The 18,699-nt window shown below is 39.6% G+C and overlaps 1 protein-coding gene across 1 annotated transcript in view; it reads left to right on the forward strand.

Moving 5' to 3' along the window:
- The window catches only part of LOC150080004 (TNF receptor-associated factor 3-like), a 192,449-nt gene that overhangs the window by 110,729 nt on the left and 63,021 nt on the right, over nt 1-18,699 (forward strand). The window contains exon 9 of the mRNA XM_090383398.1: nt 12,818-12,859. Coding sequence (XP_090239524.1) covers nt 12,818-12,859 — 42 coding nt within the window. The remainder of the gene's footprint in view (nt 1-12,817; nt 12,860-18,699) is intronic.

Raw genomic sequence — 18,699 nt, forward strand, 5'->3', positions numbered from 1 at the left:
CAGAGTCTGGAGACTAGGCACCGGCGAGGTGATCTGATAGAGGTGTATAAGGCTTTGAATGGTTTGAGCATGCTCAATGCCAATGGGATTCTTCATCTTTCTCAGAATAATCACCTCAGAGGGCATAAATTCAAATTGAGGAAGGACAGATGTCGGATAGATGTGCGGAAATTTGCCTTTGGCCAGCGGGTGGTTGGTTGGTGGAACCGACTTCCATCACTTGTTGTTGAAGTTGATAGCCTAAACAAATTTAAAGCTCAACTGGACAGGTATTTCGAACGAACGGAGGGGTGAAATGGGAGAGGGTTTTTTTTTTTTTTTTTTTTTTTGGCTGATGCTGAATAAGTTTGCTTTCTTGCATCATATGCCTCTACTAATGCTAATGCTAATGCTAAGTTTCCATAGTTCAAGGCTTTCAGTCCCAAATTTTATTAAGAGTTTTTATGTTTATTAATGATGCATTACTTCTTAGTTTTAATTTTTTTTTTATTTTGGAAAAGTATTCAACTATCAGATTTATAATGCACTACTTGCATTAAATAATTGAAAAAAATAAATAAAAGAAATATTATTGTGTAGTTAGTAATTATGTATACACCAATGAGCCAAAACATTATGACCACCTACCTAATATGATGTTGGTCCTCCACATGCAGCCAAACCAGCTCGTACCTGGCAAGGCATGGACGCTACACAATTTCTAAATGTGTCTTGTGGTATCTGGTACCAACACATAACCAGCAGATCCTTTAACTCCTGTAAGGTCCGTGGTTGAGATGCCGCAGATCGGAGTTGCTGTTCCAACACAAACCACAGATGCTTGATGGGATTGATGTCTGGGGAATTTGGAGGCCAGGGCAATAACTGGAAGTTTTCCTCATGTTCTGTGAACCAGTCTTGAACAATCTGGGTGGTGTGGCATGGCTCATTATCCTGCTGAAAGGCGGCACCGCCAGAGGGGAAGACCATTGCCATGAAAGGGTGTACCTGGTCAGCAATGACGTTTAGGTAGGTGGTAGATGTCACTGGACCCAGGGTATCCCAGCAGAACATCGCCCAAGGCATGACACCGCCACCACCGGCTTGTTTTCATGCCACGTTGCATCCAGGTGGCATCACTTCCCCAGGTAAACAACACAGATGTACTTGGCTGTCCACATTGTGTAACAGGAAACATGATTCATCAGACCAGATGACCTTCTTCTAATCACTCAAGGTCCAGTTTCGATGCTCGCATGCCCATTGTAAGCACTGTTGCCAGTGAACCATAGTTAGTATGGGCACTTGGAGTAGCCTGCAGCTCGCAGCCCCATTTTCAGCAAGGTTTGATGTACTGTGTGTTGTGATATTTTATTCCCGTCACCAGCATTCCAATTACCAAAGAGTTGTACCACAGTCACCCTTCTGTTGCCACATACTATCCAGTAGAGCCTTTGCTCACCTCGAGCATCGATGAGCCTTGGTCGTCCAACACCTTGCCGGCGGTTTGTGGGTTTCCCATCCTCGAACCACTTTCGGTAGATACTAACCATGGCTGACCGTGAGCATCCCACAAGCTATGCCATTTTGGATATGCTCTGACCCAGTCATGTGGCCATTAAAATTTCACCTTTGTCAAACTCGCTTAAGTCCGCTGTCTTTCCCATCTGAAGAACAAGAGTAACACTGATTAACAGAGCTCAGTATCAGGTGTTTTTTATACTGTGTCCCGACCTGCACACGTGCCAAAGTTCACCTGCAGTTGCTTTAATTTGCATAACGACTCGCTGGTCATAATGTTTTGGCTCATCGATGTAAATTTCTGCACAGCGGAAAAATATATATTTGTAGGTCAGTACTCCTTTAGAAGAAAAGTAATGTTGAAAGAAAAAAACAAAAGTTAGTTTTTTGGATGCAGAGGAAGCAGTATTTGTGATCTTATGCCAAGAGAAGGTGGTAGATGATTTTCATCAACCGGTGAAATACCACCACTTTGCTTATTGGATGCTTGAAGTGGTGAAACCCATGTTTAGTCTCTAGAGCAAAGTTTCTGGCATCCCCCTCCCCCCCATACTTCTCCTTCAACCCATGCACGGTACTAAGTACTATAGGTTTTAATACCTTTCGTGTTTGGGGGTTTCATAAAAAAAAAAAAAAAAAAATTAGAAGATTGATGCAGAGTGAGATTTATAATTCTTAGAAGATATGTGCTATTTTCTAGAAATCTGAGTGTCATCAGAGATAAGCAAAGGGGCAGTAGACAATATACATGAGAGAGAGAGAGAGAGAGAGCAAGCCAGAACCACTACAAATTTAACTATGCACACTCGCTTAATACTGATTTTTAAAGAGATTAGCATTAGCATTAGTAAAGCACATGATGCAAGAAAGCAAGCTTATATAGTGTCAGCCAAAAAGAAAAAATAAACCCTTCTCATTTGACCCATCCATTCAGTCCAAATGTTTGTCTAGTTCTGCCTTGAATCTATTTGAGTTGTTATTGTTATTTGGTTTTTAGAAGCATTTGCTATGCACTGCTGCTCCTTCCCACCTGGCTATGGAGGCACCATCTATTTGAGCTATCAACTTATACAACGACAGTAAGTTCCAGCAATCAATCACCCGCTGGCTAAAGGCAAACTTATGCACATCTATCCTACAACTGACTTTCTTCAATTTGAATTTATGGCCTCTCAGGTGATTATTCTGAGCAAGAGGAAGAATCCCATCAGCATTGAGCATGCTCAGATCACTTAAGGCTTTATACACCTCAATCAGATCATCTCGCAGATACCTTGTCTCCAGACACTGTAATTTGCAAAACTTAAGCCTTTCTTCATAAGAGCAACCCTGTGTTCCATTCACTAATCTTGTTGCCCGTCTCTGTACTTTCGTTATAGCAACTCTACATCCTTCTTAAAATGAGGCCTCAAGACCTGTATACAGCAATCAAGGTGTGGCCTGACCACTGCCTTATACAAGGGGATAATCACCTTATCCCAGCTAGAAAAATTACTGGTTATCATTGACAAGATGCCATGAGCTTACCTTGCAGACCATATGCACTGCTCAGAAAACTTGATATCTGTATACTCCCAAGTCCTTTTCATTCTCTACCACTGTCAGTGTAGTACCACACAGTTTATATGTTATTCTGGGGTTACTGCTTCCCATATGCAGTACTTTAAATTTGTCAGTGTTAGACTTCATTTGCCAACTCTCAGATCTTCTTCTCAACTTTTCTATATGCTCAACTATGCAGAACCATACTGTCATTAGTGTCACTAACAAGCCTGTTGACCTTCGTATCATCTGCCAACTTGGATTTTAAGCCTGATATACCATCATCAATATCATTAATAAATACAGAAAACAACACTGAACCCTGGGTGGGCCCTGAACACTGCTGTTTGTGGACTAATAACATTAGTCCATGAACAGCAGTGTCCATTGATTACCACTCTCTGTCTTCTCCCACTCAACCAATCCTTTATCCATAGCAGCAATTTGCCTCCAATGCCACACTGCTCCAATTTGTGAAGCAGTCTTCCATGTGCAACAGTATCAAAAGCTTTTTTACGATCTAAATACCGTATATGATATCAAAATTATTCTTTGCATCCAGTTCCTTCATGACCACATCATAGTATCCAATCAAATTGGTCAGACAGGCCTTCCCCTTAATAAACCCATGCTGTGTCTGAGCTATAACTGAAGTCTTGCCTAGATAATCTTGCATTACTTCTTTAACCAGTGCCTCTATTAATTTCCCTGGAACAGAAGTTAAACTAATACATCTGTAATTATTTGTGTTGCCCTTTAAACCTCCTTTGTGAATTGGGGTCATATTTGCAGCTCTCCAGTCTATGGGTCCAAGGAAGCTCTCATATTTATGGCTAAGGGTTTGCTTACTTCCTTTGCTGCTTCCTTTAATATAACTGGGGGAGATCCCTTCCCCCCCCAGGTGCCTTTCTTAGAATTATCTTCAACAATTTTTCCTCCACTTTGTTCTCAGTTATTACACAATCATCTAGCTCACTGCCAGAGTTTAATTCACCTCTGGCATTCTCCTCACATATGAATGCAGATGCAAAATACTCATTTACTGTGTTAGTTACCTGAGCAGGTTCATCAACAGTTGAACCATCGATATCAAGTGGACCAATCTGATTCATACCCTTCCTTCTAGAGTTTACATAAGTAAAGAACTCTTTGCTGTTTTTTTTTTTTGCATTCTTTGCCAAAGACTTCTTGTAATCTGCCTTTGCCTGCCTAACCTCCTTTGTGACTTGCATTAGCATTAGTAGAGGCATTTGATGCAAGAAAGCAAGCTTATGCAGCATCAGCCAAAAAAAAAAAAAAAACGCACTTCCACTTCACCCCTCTGTTCGTTCAAAATACCTGTCCAGCTGAGCCTTAAACTTATTTAGGCTATCAACCTCCACCACAAGGGATGGAGGTCTGTTCCACCAACCAACCACCCACTGGCTAAAGGCAAATTTCCGCACGTCTATCCTACATCTGTCTTTCCTCAATTTGAATTTATGCCCTCTCAGGTGATTTTTCTGAGCTAGAGGAAGAATCCCATCAGAATTGAGCATGCCTAAACCATTCAAGGCTTTATACACGTCTATCAGATCACCTCGCTGATGCCTAGTCTCCAGACACTGTAATTTGCAAAACTTAAGCCTTTCTTCGTAAGAGCACCCCTTTGTTCCATTCACTAATCTTGTTGCCCTTCTCTGTACTCGTTCCAGCAGCTCTACATCCTTCTTGAAATGAGGCCTCCAGACCTGTATACAATACTCTAGGTGTGGCCTGACCATTGCCTTATACAAGGGAATAATCACCTCCTTATCCCTGCTAGAAAAATTCCTATATATCATTGACAATACTCCATGAGCTACTCTTGCAGCCCATCTGCACTGTCAGAGAACTTCATATCTGCCTGCACAACCACCCCCCAAGTCCCTTTCATTCTCTACCACTGTCAGTGTAGTACCACAGAGTTGATACGTTGCTCTGGGGTTGCTGTTTCCCATGTGTAGTACTTTACATTTGTCAATTTTAAACTTTGTTTGCCACCTCTCAGCCCATCTGCTCAACCTTTCCAGATCCTGTTGCAGCAGCATAGTGTCAGTAGTGTCCTTGACAACCCTGCCAACCTTTGTATCGTCTGCAAACTTGGACATTAAGCTTGATATACCATCATCAATATCATTTATAAATACAGAAAACAATAATGGACCCAACACTGATCCCTGAGGGACTCCACTAATAACATTAGTCCACGATGAGCAGTGTCCATTGATTACCACTCTCTGTCTTCTCCCCCTCAACCACCCCTTTATCCATAGCAGCAATTTGCCTCCAATGTCACACTGCTCCAATTTGTGTAGCAGTCTTCCATGTGCAACAGTATCAAAAGCCTTTCTAAGATCCAAGTATATAATATCAAAGTTATTCCCCGCATCCAGTTCTTTTGTGACTGCATCATAGTATCCAATCAAGTTGGTCAGGCAAGACTTCCCCTTAACAAAACCATGCTGTGTCTGAGCTATAACTGAAGTCTTGTCTAAATGATCCTGCAGTGCTTATTTAACCAGTGCCTCCATTAATTTTCCTGGAACAGAAGTTAAGCTCACAGGTCTATAATTACTTGTGTCAGCCTTTGATCCTCCTTTGTGAATTGGGGTCACATTTGCACATTTCCAGTCTATGGGTACCTCCCCTGAGTCCAAGGAAGCTCTCATAATTATGGCTAAGGGTTTGCTTACTTCCTTTGCTGCCTCCTTTAATATAACTGGATAGATCCCATCCACCCCGGGTGCCTTTCTTGTGTTTATCTTCAACAGTTTCTCTTCCACTTTACTCCCAGCTATTTCAAGATTCTGTAGCTTACTGCTAGAGTTGAATACACCTCTGGCATTCCCCTTGCTGAATAACTCCTCATGTGTGAATGTCGATGCAAAATATTCATTTAGTTTGTTAGCTACCTGAGCAGGATCATCAACAGTTGACTCATCAATATCAAGTGGACCAATCTGATTCATCCCCTTCCTTCTAGAGTTTACATAAGTAAAGAACTCTTTGCTGTTTTTCTTTGCATCCCTTGCCAAGGATTTCTCGTAATCTGCCTTCGCCTGCCTAACCTCCTTTGTAACTTGGTTGCATATCAACTTGTATCTATCATAGGCTTCTGTGTCATGTGTTAATTTGTAAGTATCCCATGCATTTTTCTTCTCTGCCATATGCCTCATTAGTTCATCTGACATCCATTTAGGCCTAAACCTTGAACAATATTTCTTAGTTGGTATGTAAAGCCTAGTAGCTTCCAAGATAAGTTCTTTGAATGCTTCCCATTTTGAATTTGCTGTTGGTAACATCATCAGTTGGTCCCACTGTATAGAATTTAAATACTGTCTCAGTCCATCGTAGTTGCCTTTACGGAAGCCATAACCCTTCCCTTTACCCCTAACGGTAGTTACCTCTTTGAGTAAATCCCACTTCAGCACACTGTGATCACTGCCACCTAGTGGTTCATTTATCTGCAGATTCTTAATGCATGAAGAATCACTGCAGTGATTCTTAATGCATGAAGAATCACTGCTGATAATCAAATCAAGAGTATTACTCCCTCTAGTTGCCTCCCGAACATGCTGATGTAGAAAACAATCATCCAATAAATCCACAAAAGCCCTGCTAGTGCGTGAGTAACCAGCCCCCAAATTCCAGTCAATATCTGGGAAATTAAAATCTCCCATTATAAGACTCTCTGATTTACTGGCCCACTCTATTTCCCTGTACAGTTCCTTATTATACTCATCAGAGTCATTAGGCCTATAGCACACTCCTACTCTCAATTTTGATCTCCCAATGCTTATGTCACACCAAATTGACTCAACACTGCACTGTCCAGCGATGTCGACTGGCTTCACTTCCTTGGTTTTTATGTGTTTCTTAACTAATAGCATAACCCCTCCCCCCTTCCTATCCTGTCTATCCTTTCTGTAGACGTTGTACTCCCCAAATTGCAGTTCTGCATCCCTTATATCTGTGTGACACCATGTCTCTGATATCCCAACAATATCTGCCTTTGATGTTTTGAGCAATACCTCAAATTCATCAAATTTATTTACTAAACTCCTAGCATTGGTGTACACACAAGTATACCTGCACCTGTTTCTATTCTTAGCTGCCCTAACACAACCCATGTGTTTACTTGTACCGCAATGGCTCCCAGCAGTCTCTGAAATACCATGCATCTTGTTTTTCAGGCTTCTGCTCATTCTAATAGAAGCAGTGCAAGAATCTCTTTCACCTCTGCCAGTGGCTACTGTCAATCTATTGGTCTTTGTCTCCCCCCCCAAGCTAGCAGTTTTCCGACCCACCTAACACTGCCTCGATAGCATCAGCAAATATTCTTGCACCCTTTCTATTTAAGTGTATCCCATCCCTGTAGAAGCAATCTCTCCTGTTAACAAGTACAGTCCAGGCTGAAAAAAATTCTACCCCTTGAGCCGTGCACAATCTTTCCAGGGCCGAATTGATCGACAAGGCTCTCATCATATACTCCCTCCTATCATGTCTGGGCAGAATTGCAGACACTTTCAAATTCAACCCTAATTCTCGGCTTTTGTTCAGCAGTGACCTGTACTTGTTAAGTAATTCTGCCGGTCTCCTACTCTTAATATTATTAGTGCCAATGTGTACAACTATATCACCTTTTGTGCCCTTAAAAGATGATATTCGCTCTACAACGTCATCAACCTTTGCCCCTGGCAGACATACCCTGGTCCTGTTCCACCTATCTTTTTTACAAATCATGTTCCCCGTTTCCCTGACAATAGTCACCAACAACTACTAGTTCCTTCGGGACCAGCGCATTCTGCCTTGGGGGTTGCCTCTGTGTCACGCGATGCCCAAGTGCAAGCTCTGGCGTTGATGTGGGCAGCTGAGAGCTTGATGGGCCCCTCAATTTAGTTTCTTCGAGGGCATCCACCCTGTCCTTCTTGGTCACAGACCAGCTTATATCTATCATAGGCTTCCATGTCACCCATTAATTTATATGTATCCTATGCATTTTTCTTCTCTGCCACATGTCTCATTAGTTCATCTAACATCCATTTAGGTCTAAACCTTGAACAATATTTCTTAGTTGGTATGAAAAGCCTTGTAACTTCCAAGATTAATTCTTTGAATGCTTCCCATTTTGAATTTGCTGTTGGTAACATCATCAGTTTTTTTTTTTTTTTTTGGTAGTTGTTGGCGCATCGGCTTCTGTGGCCATAATGCACCTCCCAAGATTTTTGCAGTACTTTGATCCAAGCCCAAGGCAGGATTTGAATCCGCGACCTTTGGGTTGCCAGGCAGGCACTTTACCCACCCGGCTAGCCCGGTCGGCCATCATCAGTTGGTCCCACCATATAGAATTTAAATACTGTCTCAGGCCTCCATTGTCACCTTTACAAAAGCCAAAACCCTTCCCTTTACCCCTGATTGCTAGTTACTTCTTTGAGTAAATCTCACTTCGGCACACTGTGATCACTGCCACCGAGTGGTTCCTTTATCTGCAGATTCTAAATGCAGATAAAGGATCACTACTGATAATCAAATCAAGAGTATAGTTGCCTCCCTCTAGTTGCCTTCCAAACATGCCAACATGCCTCCCTCTAGTTGCCTGCCGAACATGCTGCTGTAGAACACAATCATCCAATAAATCCAAAAGCCTTGCTAGTGTGTGAGTGACCAACCCACAAATTCCAATCAGTATCTGGGAAATGAAAATCCTCTATTATAAGACACTCTGATTTACTGGCTCACTCTGTTTCTCTGTACAGTTGTTTATTATACTCATCAAAGTCATTAGGCCTATAAAACACTCCTACTCTCAATTTTGCTATCCCAGCACTTATATTACACCAAACTAACTCAACACTGCACTGTTCGGCCATGTTGACTGGCTGTACTCCCTTGGATTTTATATATTTCTTAACTAATAGCATAACCCCTCCTCCCTTCCTATCCTGTCTATCCTTTCTGTAGACATTGTACTCCCCAAATTCCAGTTCTGCATTCCTTATATCTGTGTGACACCACGTCTCTGAAATCCCCACAATATCTGCCTTTGATGTTTTGACCAACACCTCAAGTTCATCAAATTTATTTACCAAACTCCTAGCATTAGTGTACATCCAAGTATACATGCACCTGTTCCTATTCTTAGCTACCTTAACACAGCCCATGTATTTACTTGTTCTGCAATGACTCCCTGCAGTCACTGGAATCCCCTGCACCTTGTTTTCCAGGCTGCTGTTACTTCCAAGAGAAGCAGTGCAAGAATCACTTTCACCTCTGCCAGCAGCTACTGTTAATCTATTAGTCCATGTATCCCCCCAAGCTACCCATTTTCCAACCCACCTAACAGTGCCCCGATAGCATCAGAAAATATTCTTGCACCCTTTCTACTTAAGTGTATCCCATCCCTCTAGAAGAGGTCTCTCCTGTTAACAAGCACAGACCAAGCTGAAAAAAAGGAAGTGATTATTCCCTTGTATAAGGCAATGGTCAGGCCACACCTTGAGTACTGTATACAGGTCTGGAGGCCTCATTTCAAGTAGGATGTAGTGCTGCTGGAACGAGTACAGAGAAGGGCAACAAGATTAGTGAATGGAACAAAGGGTTGCTCTTACGAAGAAAGGCTTAAGTTTTGCAAATTGCAGTGTCTGGAGACTAGGCACCGGTGAGGTGATCTGATAGAGGTGTATAAAGCCTTGAATGTTTTGAGCATGCTCAATGCTGATGGGATTCTTCCTCTTGCTCAGAATAATCATCTGAGACGGCATAAATTCAAATTGAGTAAAGACAGATGTAGTATAGATGTGTGGAAATTTGCCTTTAGCCAGCAGGTGGTTGGTTAGTGTAACAGACTTCCATCCCTTGTTGTGGAAGTTGACAGTCTAAATAAATTTAAGGCTCAGCTGGAGAAGTATTTCGAACGAATGGAGGGGTGAAATGGGAGTGTTTTTTTTTTTTTTTTGCCCTGATGCTGCATAAGCATGCTTTCTTGCATCATATGCCTCTACTAATGCTAAAAATTCTAACCCTTCAGCCTTGCACAATCTCTCCAGGACCAAATTGATCGACAAGGCTCTCATCATATACTCCCTCCTATTATATCTGGGCAGAATTGCAGACACTTTCAAATTCAACCTTAACTCATGGCTATTTTTCAACAAGATGTCTTTCTTCTACAAACAAATAAATCAGAACCTATACTGGACCACATTCAAGATAAATAAATATGGTTACAAGGAATCATCATACTTCATTGTGATGTCATTTGCACAAGGCACCAACCCAGTTAGTAATCCTACTTAGTGGAGAATGTATACTGCATGTGAAATGTATGTGTAGTTTTGTATTGATGCTATTAAATATTCTGTTGCTGAATTATCTTATATACGAGGGCTGTTCCGAAAATATGCAGACTGAGATCATTGCTCTGAGACTGAGTCATTTGGGAGGTTGCGTTGGTTTCCTTTTAAAAATATCATCCTTCACATTGTATGCACCTTTTACAGCAGTTTACTAGCTTCTGAAACACATGCTGCAGTCCCCTTTTCTGAAAGGCATTGCAAGATAGCAGATGTGGCAGATTTTGCTTCTTCATTTGTGTTAAATTTTTTTCCTCTCAAATCTTTTTTGTTGAGACTCGGGAATGCCCAGAAATCACATGGTGCGAGGTCTGGGCTGTATGGAGGGTGGTCTAATGGTTGACCACCAATTTTTGCTAAAGCTTGCATTGCTGGTTATGCGACATCTGGCCTAGCATTATCTTGAAGAAGAAACCATTCTTGATTAAGCAGTTCTGGTCTTTTTTTTGAAAAATTGCTCCTTTCAGGTGAACTCGCAACGTGTTAGCATAATATTCTCCATTTGCAGTTTGTTTCTCAGGAACCCAGTGCTGCAGTATTATTCCGCAGACATCAAAAAACAAAATCAACATAAGTTTTTTTGATGAACCAGAAACTCGATTTTTTTGGTGGCAGTGAATCTTGGTGTTTTCATATGCTTGACTGATGTTTTGGCTCGGGATCAAAATGTTTAATTCAGGACTCATCACACATGATTATTTTATTTAAAAAGTCGGGCTCTTCTTCCACCTTGTCAATAAAGCCTTGACAAAGTTCAATGCGGCATTCTTTTTGTTCTCCAATAAGATCACACGGTAGCCATCTTGCACAAATGCATGACATGTTAAGGTGTGTCTTTACAATTTCATGACATCTTGCTACACCAACATTCAACTGAACTTCCAGATCATGAATCAATAAACATCTATTTTCTTTCAATAACATTTCGACTTCCTTAATGTTTTCATCTTTCACTGAGGTTGATGGATGCCCGCTTCTCAGTTCATGCCATGCGTTTTTTTTTTCCATTTTTAAAATGCTCCCACAATTTAAATACAGCCGTTCTGCCCAAGGCTTCTTCACTGTATGCTTCTTGAATCATCTCAAATGTATTCTGACCACTTTTTGTTTTCACAAAATTCAATCGTAATTCTTTGTCTAATAATTAACAAAATATCTTTCTCATCCCCCATCACATAAACTGTTATAACGAACACAAAAATGAATACCACGTGATATACTTGCACAAACTAACTAAGGAATAGTGGGGGGGAACATTCCTAGACTGCAAACTCGTCACTTGTTTCCATAGCAACGAAGCATGTTGCTAGTCTGCGTATTTTCGGAACAGCCCTAGTAAATGGCATCTATCTTTTGTTTCTCTCACTCTCTTGTAATGTTTTTTAACTTTACACTCATTGTATGTTCTGCTAGTTTGGACTTTTTTGCATTCCTTTTTCTAAGTATTTTAAATGTTGTGTTGCATTCTGTTCTTATTTCTAGGTATTTGTCTTTTTTGTTTATGCCCACCTTACTACAATTGCACATATTTTTGTAAATGTGCAAATAAACACAGAATATTACATGTTCTGTGTTTATGCATTACAGATATTGTTTCTCTAAGAATATTCCCCATTTTATTTTGGGTTTAAAAAACCACATCCAGATGATTTTATGACTGTGCTCCGCAGTCATTGAGAGGTACTGAATTGAATGTTAAAAAAAAAGGATCAAGTGGAATAAAGTTATTTTTTTTTTATGAATAAGTAACTCACTCAAAAAAAAAAAAAAAAAATTTAAATACTTTTTATTTATTTAACCCAATGGATTTGCCACTAAATAGTAGATTTGTTAGTAGAGTTACCTTCTATTATTACAATAAAATATAAATAAATAGAATTACAATGAAATATAAAATTACAATAAAACTAAAATAAAGGTAAATAAATACAGTAAAGGTAAAATTATAATGAAATGGTTAGCATGGATCATTTAAATTTACAAATTAATTTAAAAATTGTGCTTGTGGTATAGAAACATATTATATATAGAACAATTGAATTTACAGTTTACAAAGTCCTCTTGATCAGTTGGTAGCCTTGCAGTCAGTTTTTGTTCAAACATTCATTATGGCTGGGAGAGTTTCAAGTCGTTCAACAGCTTCTGAGTCTGAAATATATTTACGTATGTTTTTCTGAATTTCTCTTCTATATTTCTTTTCCTCTGTATAATATAAAAATCACAACATATTCTTAGTTTTCATTTATTACAAAAATCATGTTCCTTTTATTGTCATGATTTTTCTTTAAATAAATGTTATAAACAAACCAGTATAGTAATTAAAATAAATAATTAATATTTTTATTGAATATTTTTAATGTTTTGAGTTTATCAACATTACCTAATTTGATTTCTTTTCACAGCGCTGCAGAGAACATAACCAGGAATTGTCTTACAGCCTTGATGTAAGTTTTTTTTTTAAAGTAAATGAATTGATTTATTAGGTAATTATAAAGTGTTCTTATTCATTTTGAGACCTTAATAATAATATAGTTTCTGAAGGTCATAACTATTAATGTAGGTATAATCACTATATGCTTATTGGAATGTTATAAATATTCACAGTCATTTACAAGTGGTTTTAGGTTCTACAATTAGCATTGGCATTAGTAGAGGCACATGATGCAAAAAAACAAGCTTATGCAGCATCAGCCAAAAAAGCCCCTCAAATTTTGCCCCTCCATTCCATCCAAATGCCTGTCCAGATCAGTTTTAAATATATTTAGGCTATCAACTCAACTTCCACAACAAAAAATGGAAGTCTGTTCCACCAATCAACTACTTGGCTAAAGGCAAATTTCTGCACATCTATTCTACAACTTTTAAGATTTTCTTGGTAAGAACACCCCTTTGTTCCCCTGACCAGTCTTGTTGCCCTTCTTTGTACTTGTTTGAGCAACTCTGTATCCTTCCTAAAATGAGGCCTGCAAACCTGTACACAGTACTCTAGGTGTGGCCTGACCATTGCCTTGAATAATGGGATAATTACTTCCCTGTCCCAGTTTAAAAAATTCCTATATATCATTGACAAGACTCCATGGGCTGCCCTGGCAACCCATCTGCACTGTTCAGTGAACTTCATATTCGACTGCACAATTACCCCCAGGTCTTTTTCACTTTCCACTTCCCTGAGTGTAGTACCACACAGTTGGTACATTTCTCTTCGGTTATTGCTACCCATATGCAGTACTTTGCATTTGTCACTATAAAACTTAAGTTGTCACTTCTCAGCCCATTTGCCCAACTTATCTAGATCCAGTTGGAGTAGCATACTGTCTTTACTGTTGTTTACAACCCTGCCAACCTTTGTATCATCTCAAACATGGACATTAAGCCTGATATCAACCCCGGGGGCTCACATCTAGTGAGTATGGGCTTGGCAAACCCAGGGTCCTGAGCTGGATATCATCATTCTTCTCTTTCTTGGTGATTCCTTTCTGCTTCTCTCTCTCTCTCTCTCAGGGGGTAACTTGGGAATTTTTTTTTTTTGGCTGGTGCAGCATAAGCCTCAGGCTTCCTTGTACCATATGGCCATTAATAATAATAATAATAATAATAATAATATACCTTCATAAATATCATTGATAAATACATAAAACAACAATGGGCCCAACACTGAACCCTGGGGAACTCCACTAATAACATTTGTCCACAAAGAGCAGTGTCCTTTGATTACCACTCTCTATCGTCTCCAACTCAACCATTCCTTTATCCATTGTAGCAACTTACCCTTAATGCCATATCTCTCCAATTTGTACAGCAGTCTTCCATGTGCAACAGCATCAAAAGTTTTCCTGAAATCCAAGTATATGATATCAAAATTATTTTTGACATTCAGTTCCTTTGTTTTTTTTTTTCTTGTTAGTTGTTGACGCATCAGCTTCTATGGCCATAATGGACCTCCCAAAGGTTTTGCATTTTACTGTGATCCAAGCCCGAGGCAGAAATCGAACCAGCAACCTTTGGGTTGCTAGGCATGCACTTTACCTACCTGGCTAGGCTGGTTGGCTAGTTCCTTTGTGACCACATCATAGTATCCAATCAAACTGGTCAAACAAGACCTCCCTTTAACAAATCCATGCTGTGTCTTTACTATTACTGCAGTCTTGTTTAGATGATCCTGCAATGCTTCTTTAACCAGTGATTCCATTATTTTCCCTGGAACACAAGTTAAAATAACAGGTCTATAGTTACTTGTGTCACCTTTTGAATCCCCTTTGTGAATTGGTGATACATTTGCACACCTCCAGACCATGGGGACCTCCCCTGAGTCCAAGGAAGCTCTCATAATTATGGCTAAGGGTTTGCTTACTTCCTTTCCTGCCTCCTTTAATATAACTGGATAGATCCCATCCATCCCAGGTGCCTTTTTTATGTTTAACATCAACAATTTCTCCTCCACTTTGCTCTCAGTTATTACAAAATTACTTAGCTCCATGTTAGAGTTTGATAAACTTCTGGCACTCTCCTCATTGAATAATTCCTCATGTGTGAATGTAGATGCAAAATATTCAAATCAGTTTATCAGCTACCTGAGCATGATCATCAATAGTCAATCCATCTATGTTAAGTGATCCAACCTGATTCATCCCTTTTCTTCTAGAGTTTACATAAGTAAAGAACAATTTGCTGTTTTTCTTATTATCCTTTTCCAAGGATTTCTCGTAGTCTGCCTTCGCCTGCCTAACCCCCTTTGTGACTTGATTACAGACTAGTTTATACCTGCCATAGGCTTCTGTGTCACCTGATACTTCATATGCATCCCATACATTTTTCTTCTCAGCTACGAGCCTCATTAATTCAAATGACATCCATTTAGGCCTAAACCTTGAACAGTATTTCTTAGTTGGAATGAAAAGCCTAGTAGCCTCAAAATTAAGTCCCTGAAGGCTTCCCATTTAGAATTCAACATTGGTAACATCTTCAGTTGATTCCACTGTACAGAATTGAATTTAAAAACTGTCTGAGGCCCCTGTAGTCACCTTTACAAAAGAAAAAGCCCTTCCCTTTAGCCTTGATGGTAGTTACATCTTTAAGTAATTCCCACAGAATGATCATCATTCTGTGGGAATTACTTAAATGATCAATATGATCATTCTCACCCAGTGGTTCCTTTATCTGCAAATTCTTTATCTGCAAATGGAAAATTAATGGAGGCACTGGTTAAAGAAGCACTGCAGGATCATCTAGACAAGACTTCAGTTGTAGCTCAGACACAGCATGGTTTTGTTAAGGGGAAGTCTTGCCTGACCAATATGATTGGATACTATGATGCAGTCACAAAAGAACTGGATGCAGGGAATAACTTTGATATTATATACTTGGATCTTAGAAAGGCTTTTGATACTGTTGCACATGGAAGACTGCTGCACAAATTGGAGCAGTGTGGCATTGGAGGCAAATTGCTGCTATGGATAAAGGGGTGGTTGAGGGGGAGAAGACAGAGAGTGATAATCAATGGACACTGCTCATCGTGGACTAATGTTATTAGTGGAGTCCCTCAGGGTTCAGTATTGGGTCCATTATTGTTTTCTGTATTTATAAATGATATTGATGATGGTATATCAAGCTTAATGTCCAAGTTTGCAGACGATACAAAGGTTGGCAGGGTTGTCAAGGACACTACTGACACTATGCTACTGCAACAAGATCTGGAAAGGTTGAGCAGATGGGCTGAGAGGTGGCAAATGAAGTTTAACATTGACAAATGTAAAGTACTACATATGAGAAACAGCAACCCCAGAGCAACGTATCAACTCTGTGGTACTACACTGACAGTGGAAGAGAATGAAAGGGACCTGGGGGTGGTTGTGCAGGCAGATATGAAGTTTTCTGAGCAGTGCAGATGGGCTGCAAGAGTAGCTCATGGTGTATTGTCGATGATATATAGGAATTTTTCTAGCAGGGATAAGGAGGTGATTATTCCCTTGTATAAGGCAATGGTCAGACCACACCTAGAGTACTGTATACAGGTCTGGAGGCCTCATTTCAAGAAGGATGTAGAGATGCTGGAACGAGTACAGAGAAGGGCAACAAGATTAGTGAATGGAACAAAGGGGTGCTCTTACGAAGAAAGGCTTAAGTTTTGCAAATTTCAGTGTCTGGAGACTAGGCACCGGCGAGGTGATCTGATAGAGATGATAAAGCCTTGAATGGTTTGAACATGCTCAATGCTTTTGGGATTCTTCCTCTTGCTCAGAATAATCACCTGAGAGGGCATAAATTCAAATTGAGGAATGACGGTTGTCGGATAGATGTGCGGAAGTTTGCCTTTAGCCAGCAGGTGGTTGATTGCTGGAACAATCTTCCATCTGTCCTTGTAGAAGTTGATAGCTTAAATAGATTCAAGGCAGAACTTGACAAACATTTGGAGCGAGGGGATGGGTGAAATAAGGGTTTTTTTTTTTTTTTTTTTGGCTGATGCTTTATAAGCTTGCTTTCTTGCATCATGTGCCCTTGCTAATGCTAATTTCAATTTTTGTAGGGTTCAAAGAATTTAGTTGCTTCAAATACACTGAAAAATTTCCAACTTTACAAGTACCAAATTGTAAAATATTTGTTGTTGTTGTGGTGAGATGACCTAGGGAAACAGTACGCTGAAACTATTACAAGTAAACTTTGGTAGAGAAATATTTTGAACTACAATTGCTTCATTCATACCACAAGTACAAGAAAGTTGTTAAGTTGTGCAAATATTTCTTTTGCAAGCACATGGAGGACATTTATATATATTCAGAAATAGTTATATAATATCGGTGTAGATACACCATAGTTAACCCATAAATTTGAACTATGTAAGTAGTTTGTTGTTTGTTTGTTATTGATTTTTAGGAGCATTAGCAACTAAGGCCATATTGCTCCGGGATATGCGGTGGTCATTTCGTGACCTTTCCGCATCCTTCGTATTTGGTGGTGACGGGCTCGAACCCCGGTCTAATCAAGAAGCGTGTGCTACGCACTGCTGCTCCTTCCCACCTGGCTACGGAGGCGCATGTAAGTAGTGTAAATGGCATCGTTTTAATTGTATCTCATATTGTGGGTGCCTTCACAACGAGATAGCTGGTATTGCACTACTTCAAATAAATAACAGCAAAGTGTTCTTTAGTAGTCTTCTCTAGTAGAGAAGACTATTGTTATTTATTTTCAGAGGATACCACCACCCAGACGATCGTTTCAAAGCTACTGGGCTTCATCATAATCTGGCGGGCAGGTACCTTGGTAATGCAACAAGCCATCACAGTTGCGAAATTATATCCACAATATGAGAGATGCCAAAGGGTGTGGTAATAATGTATTTGAAAACGAAATGCACAAATCATAATCCTTATGGGTTTCGGTAATTAACGGTATAATATTGGTGGAGATACACCATAGTAAACCCATAAATTTGAACTACGTAAATAGTGTAAATGGAATCGTTTTAATTATATCTCATATCATAGAGAAGACTACAACAGTAGTCTTCTCTACTAGAGGATCGTTATTTATTTGAAGTAGTGCAATACCAGCTATCTTGTTGTGAAGGCACCCACAATATGAGAAACAATTAAAACAATGCCATTTACACTACTTACATAGTTCAAATTTATGGGTTAACTATGGTGTATCTACACTGATATTATATAGTTAATTACCAAAACCCATAAGGATTATGCCTTTTGCATTTCCTTTTCAAATAAACAGAAATAGTATACAATTCATAATATGGCTGTACAAGGATCAATGCCACAAGATATTGGTAATGTAGAAACTTTTGTCAGTGACTCATTTTCTGATATACACATGATCATCAATTTCTCAGCAACATTCTGGTTACTGATAAATCATGTTTTACTATAAATGGCATTCTCAACACTCATATACTTGTATAGAAAATAAAAAACATATAATTATCAGTATTGGTGTGGTGTTCTTTGGATAACCTTGTTGGTCCTTATTTTTTGCCAGCATTGCTTTTAGAAATGGCATACCTACATTTTCTGCACAACAATTTGTGGGAACTATTTGAAGATTTACCCTTTGAAAATTGGCAGAGAATGTGGTTCATGTACAACGAGAAACGTACCAACTACACTTAAGGTGGTAGAAAATGAAAAAGACCTGGGAGTAATTATGCAGGCAGATATGAAGTTTTCTGAGCAATGCAGACAGGCTGCCAGGGCAGGTCATGGGGTTTTGTCAATAATATATAGGAATTTTGCTAGCAGGGAAAAGGAGGTGATTATCCCTCTGTATAAGGCAATGG

Source organism: Mastigoproctus giganteus, chromosome 10 (assembly GCF_048544385.1).
Source record: "Mastigoproctus giganteus isolate SK-2022 chromosome 10, ASM4854438v1, whole genome shotgun sequence".
Classification (NCBI taxonomy): domain Eukaryota; kingdom Metazoa; phylum Arthropoda; class Arachnida; order Uropygi; family Thelyphonidae; genus Mastigoproctus; species Mastigoproctus giganteus.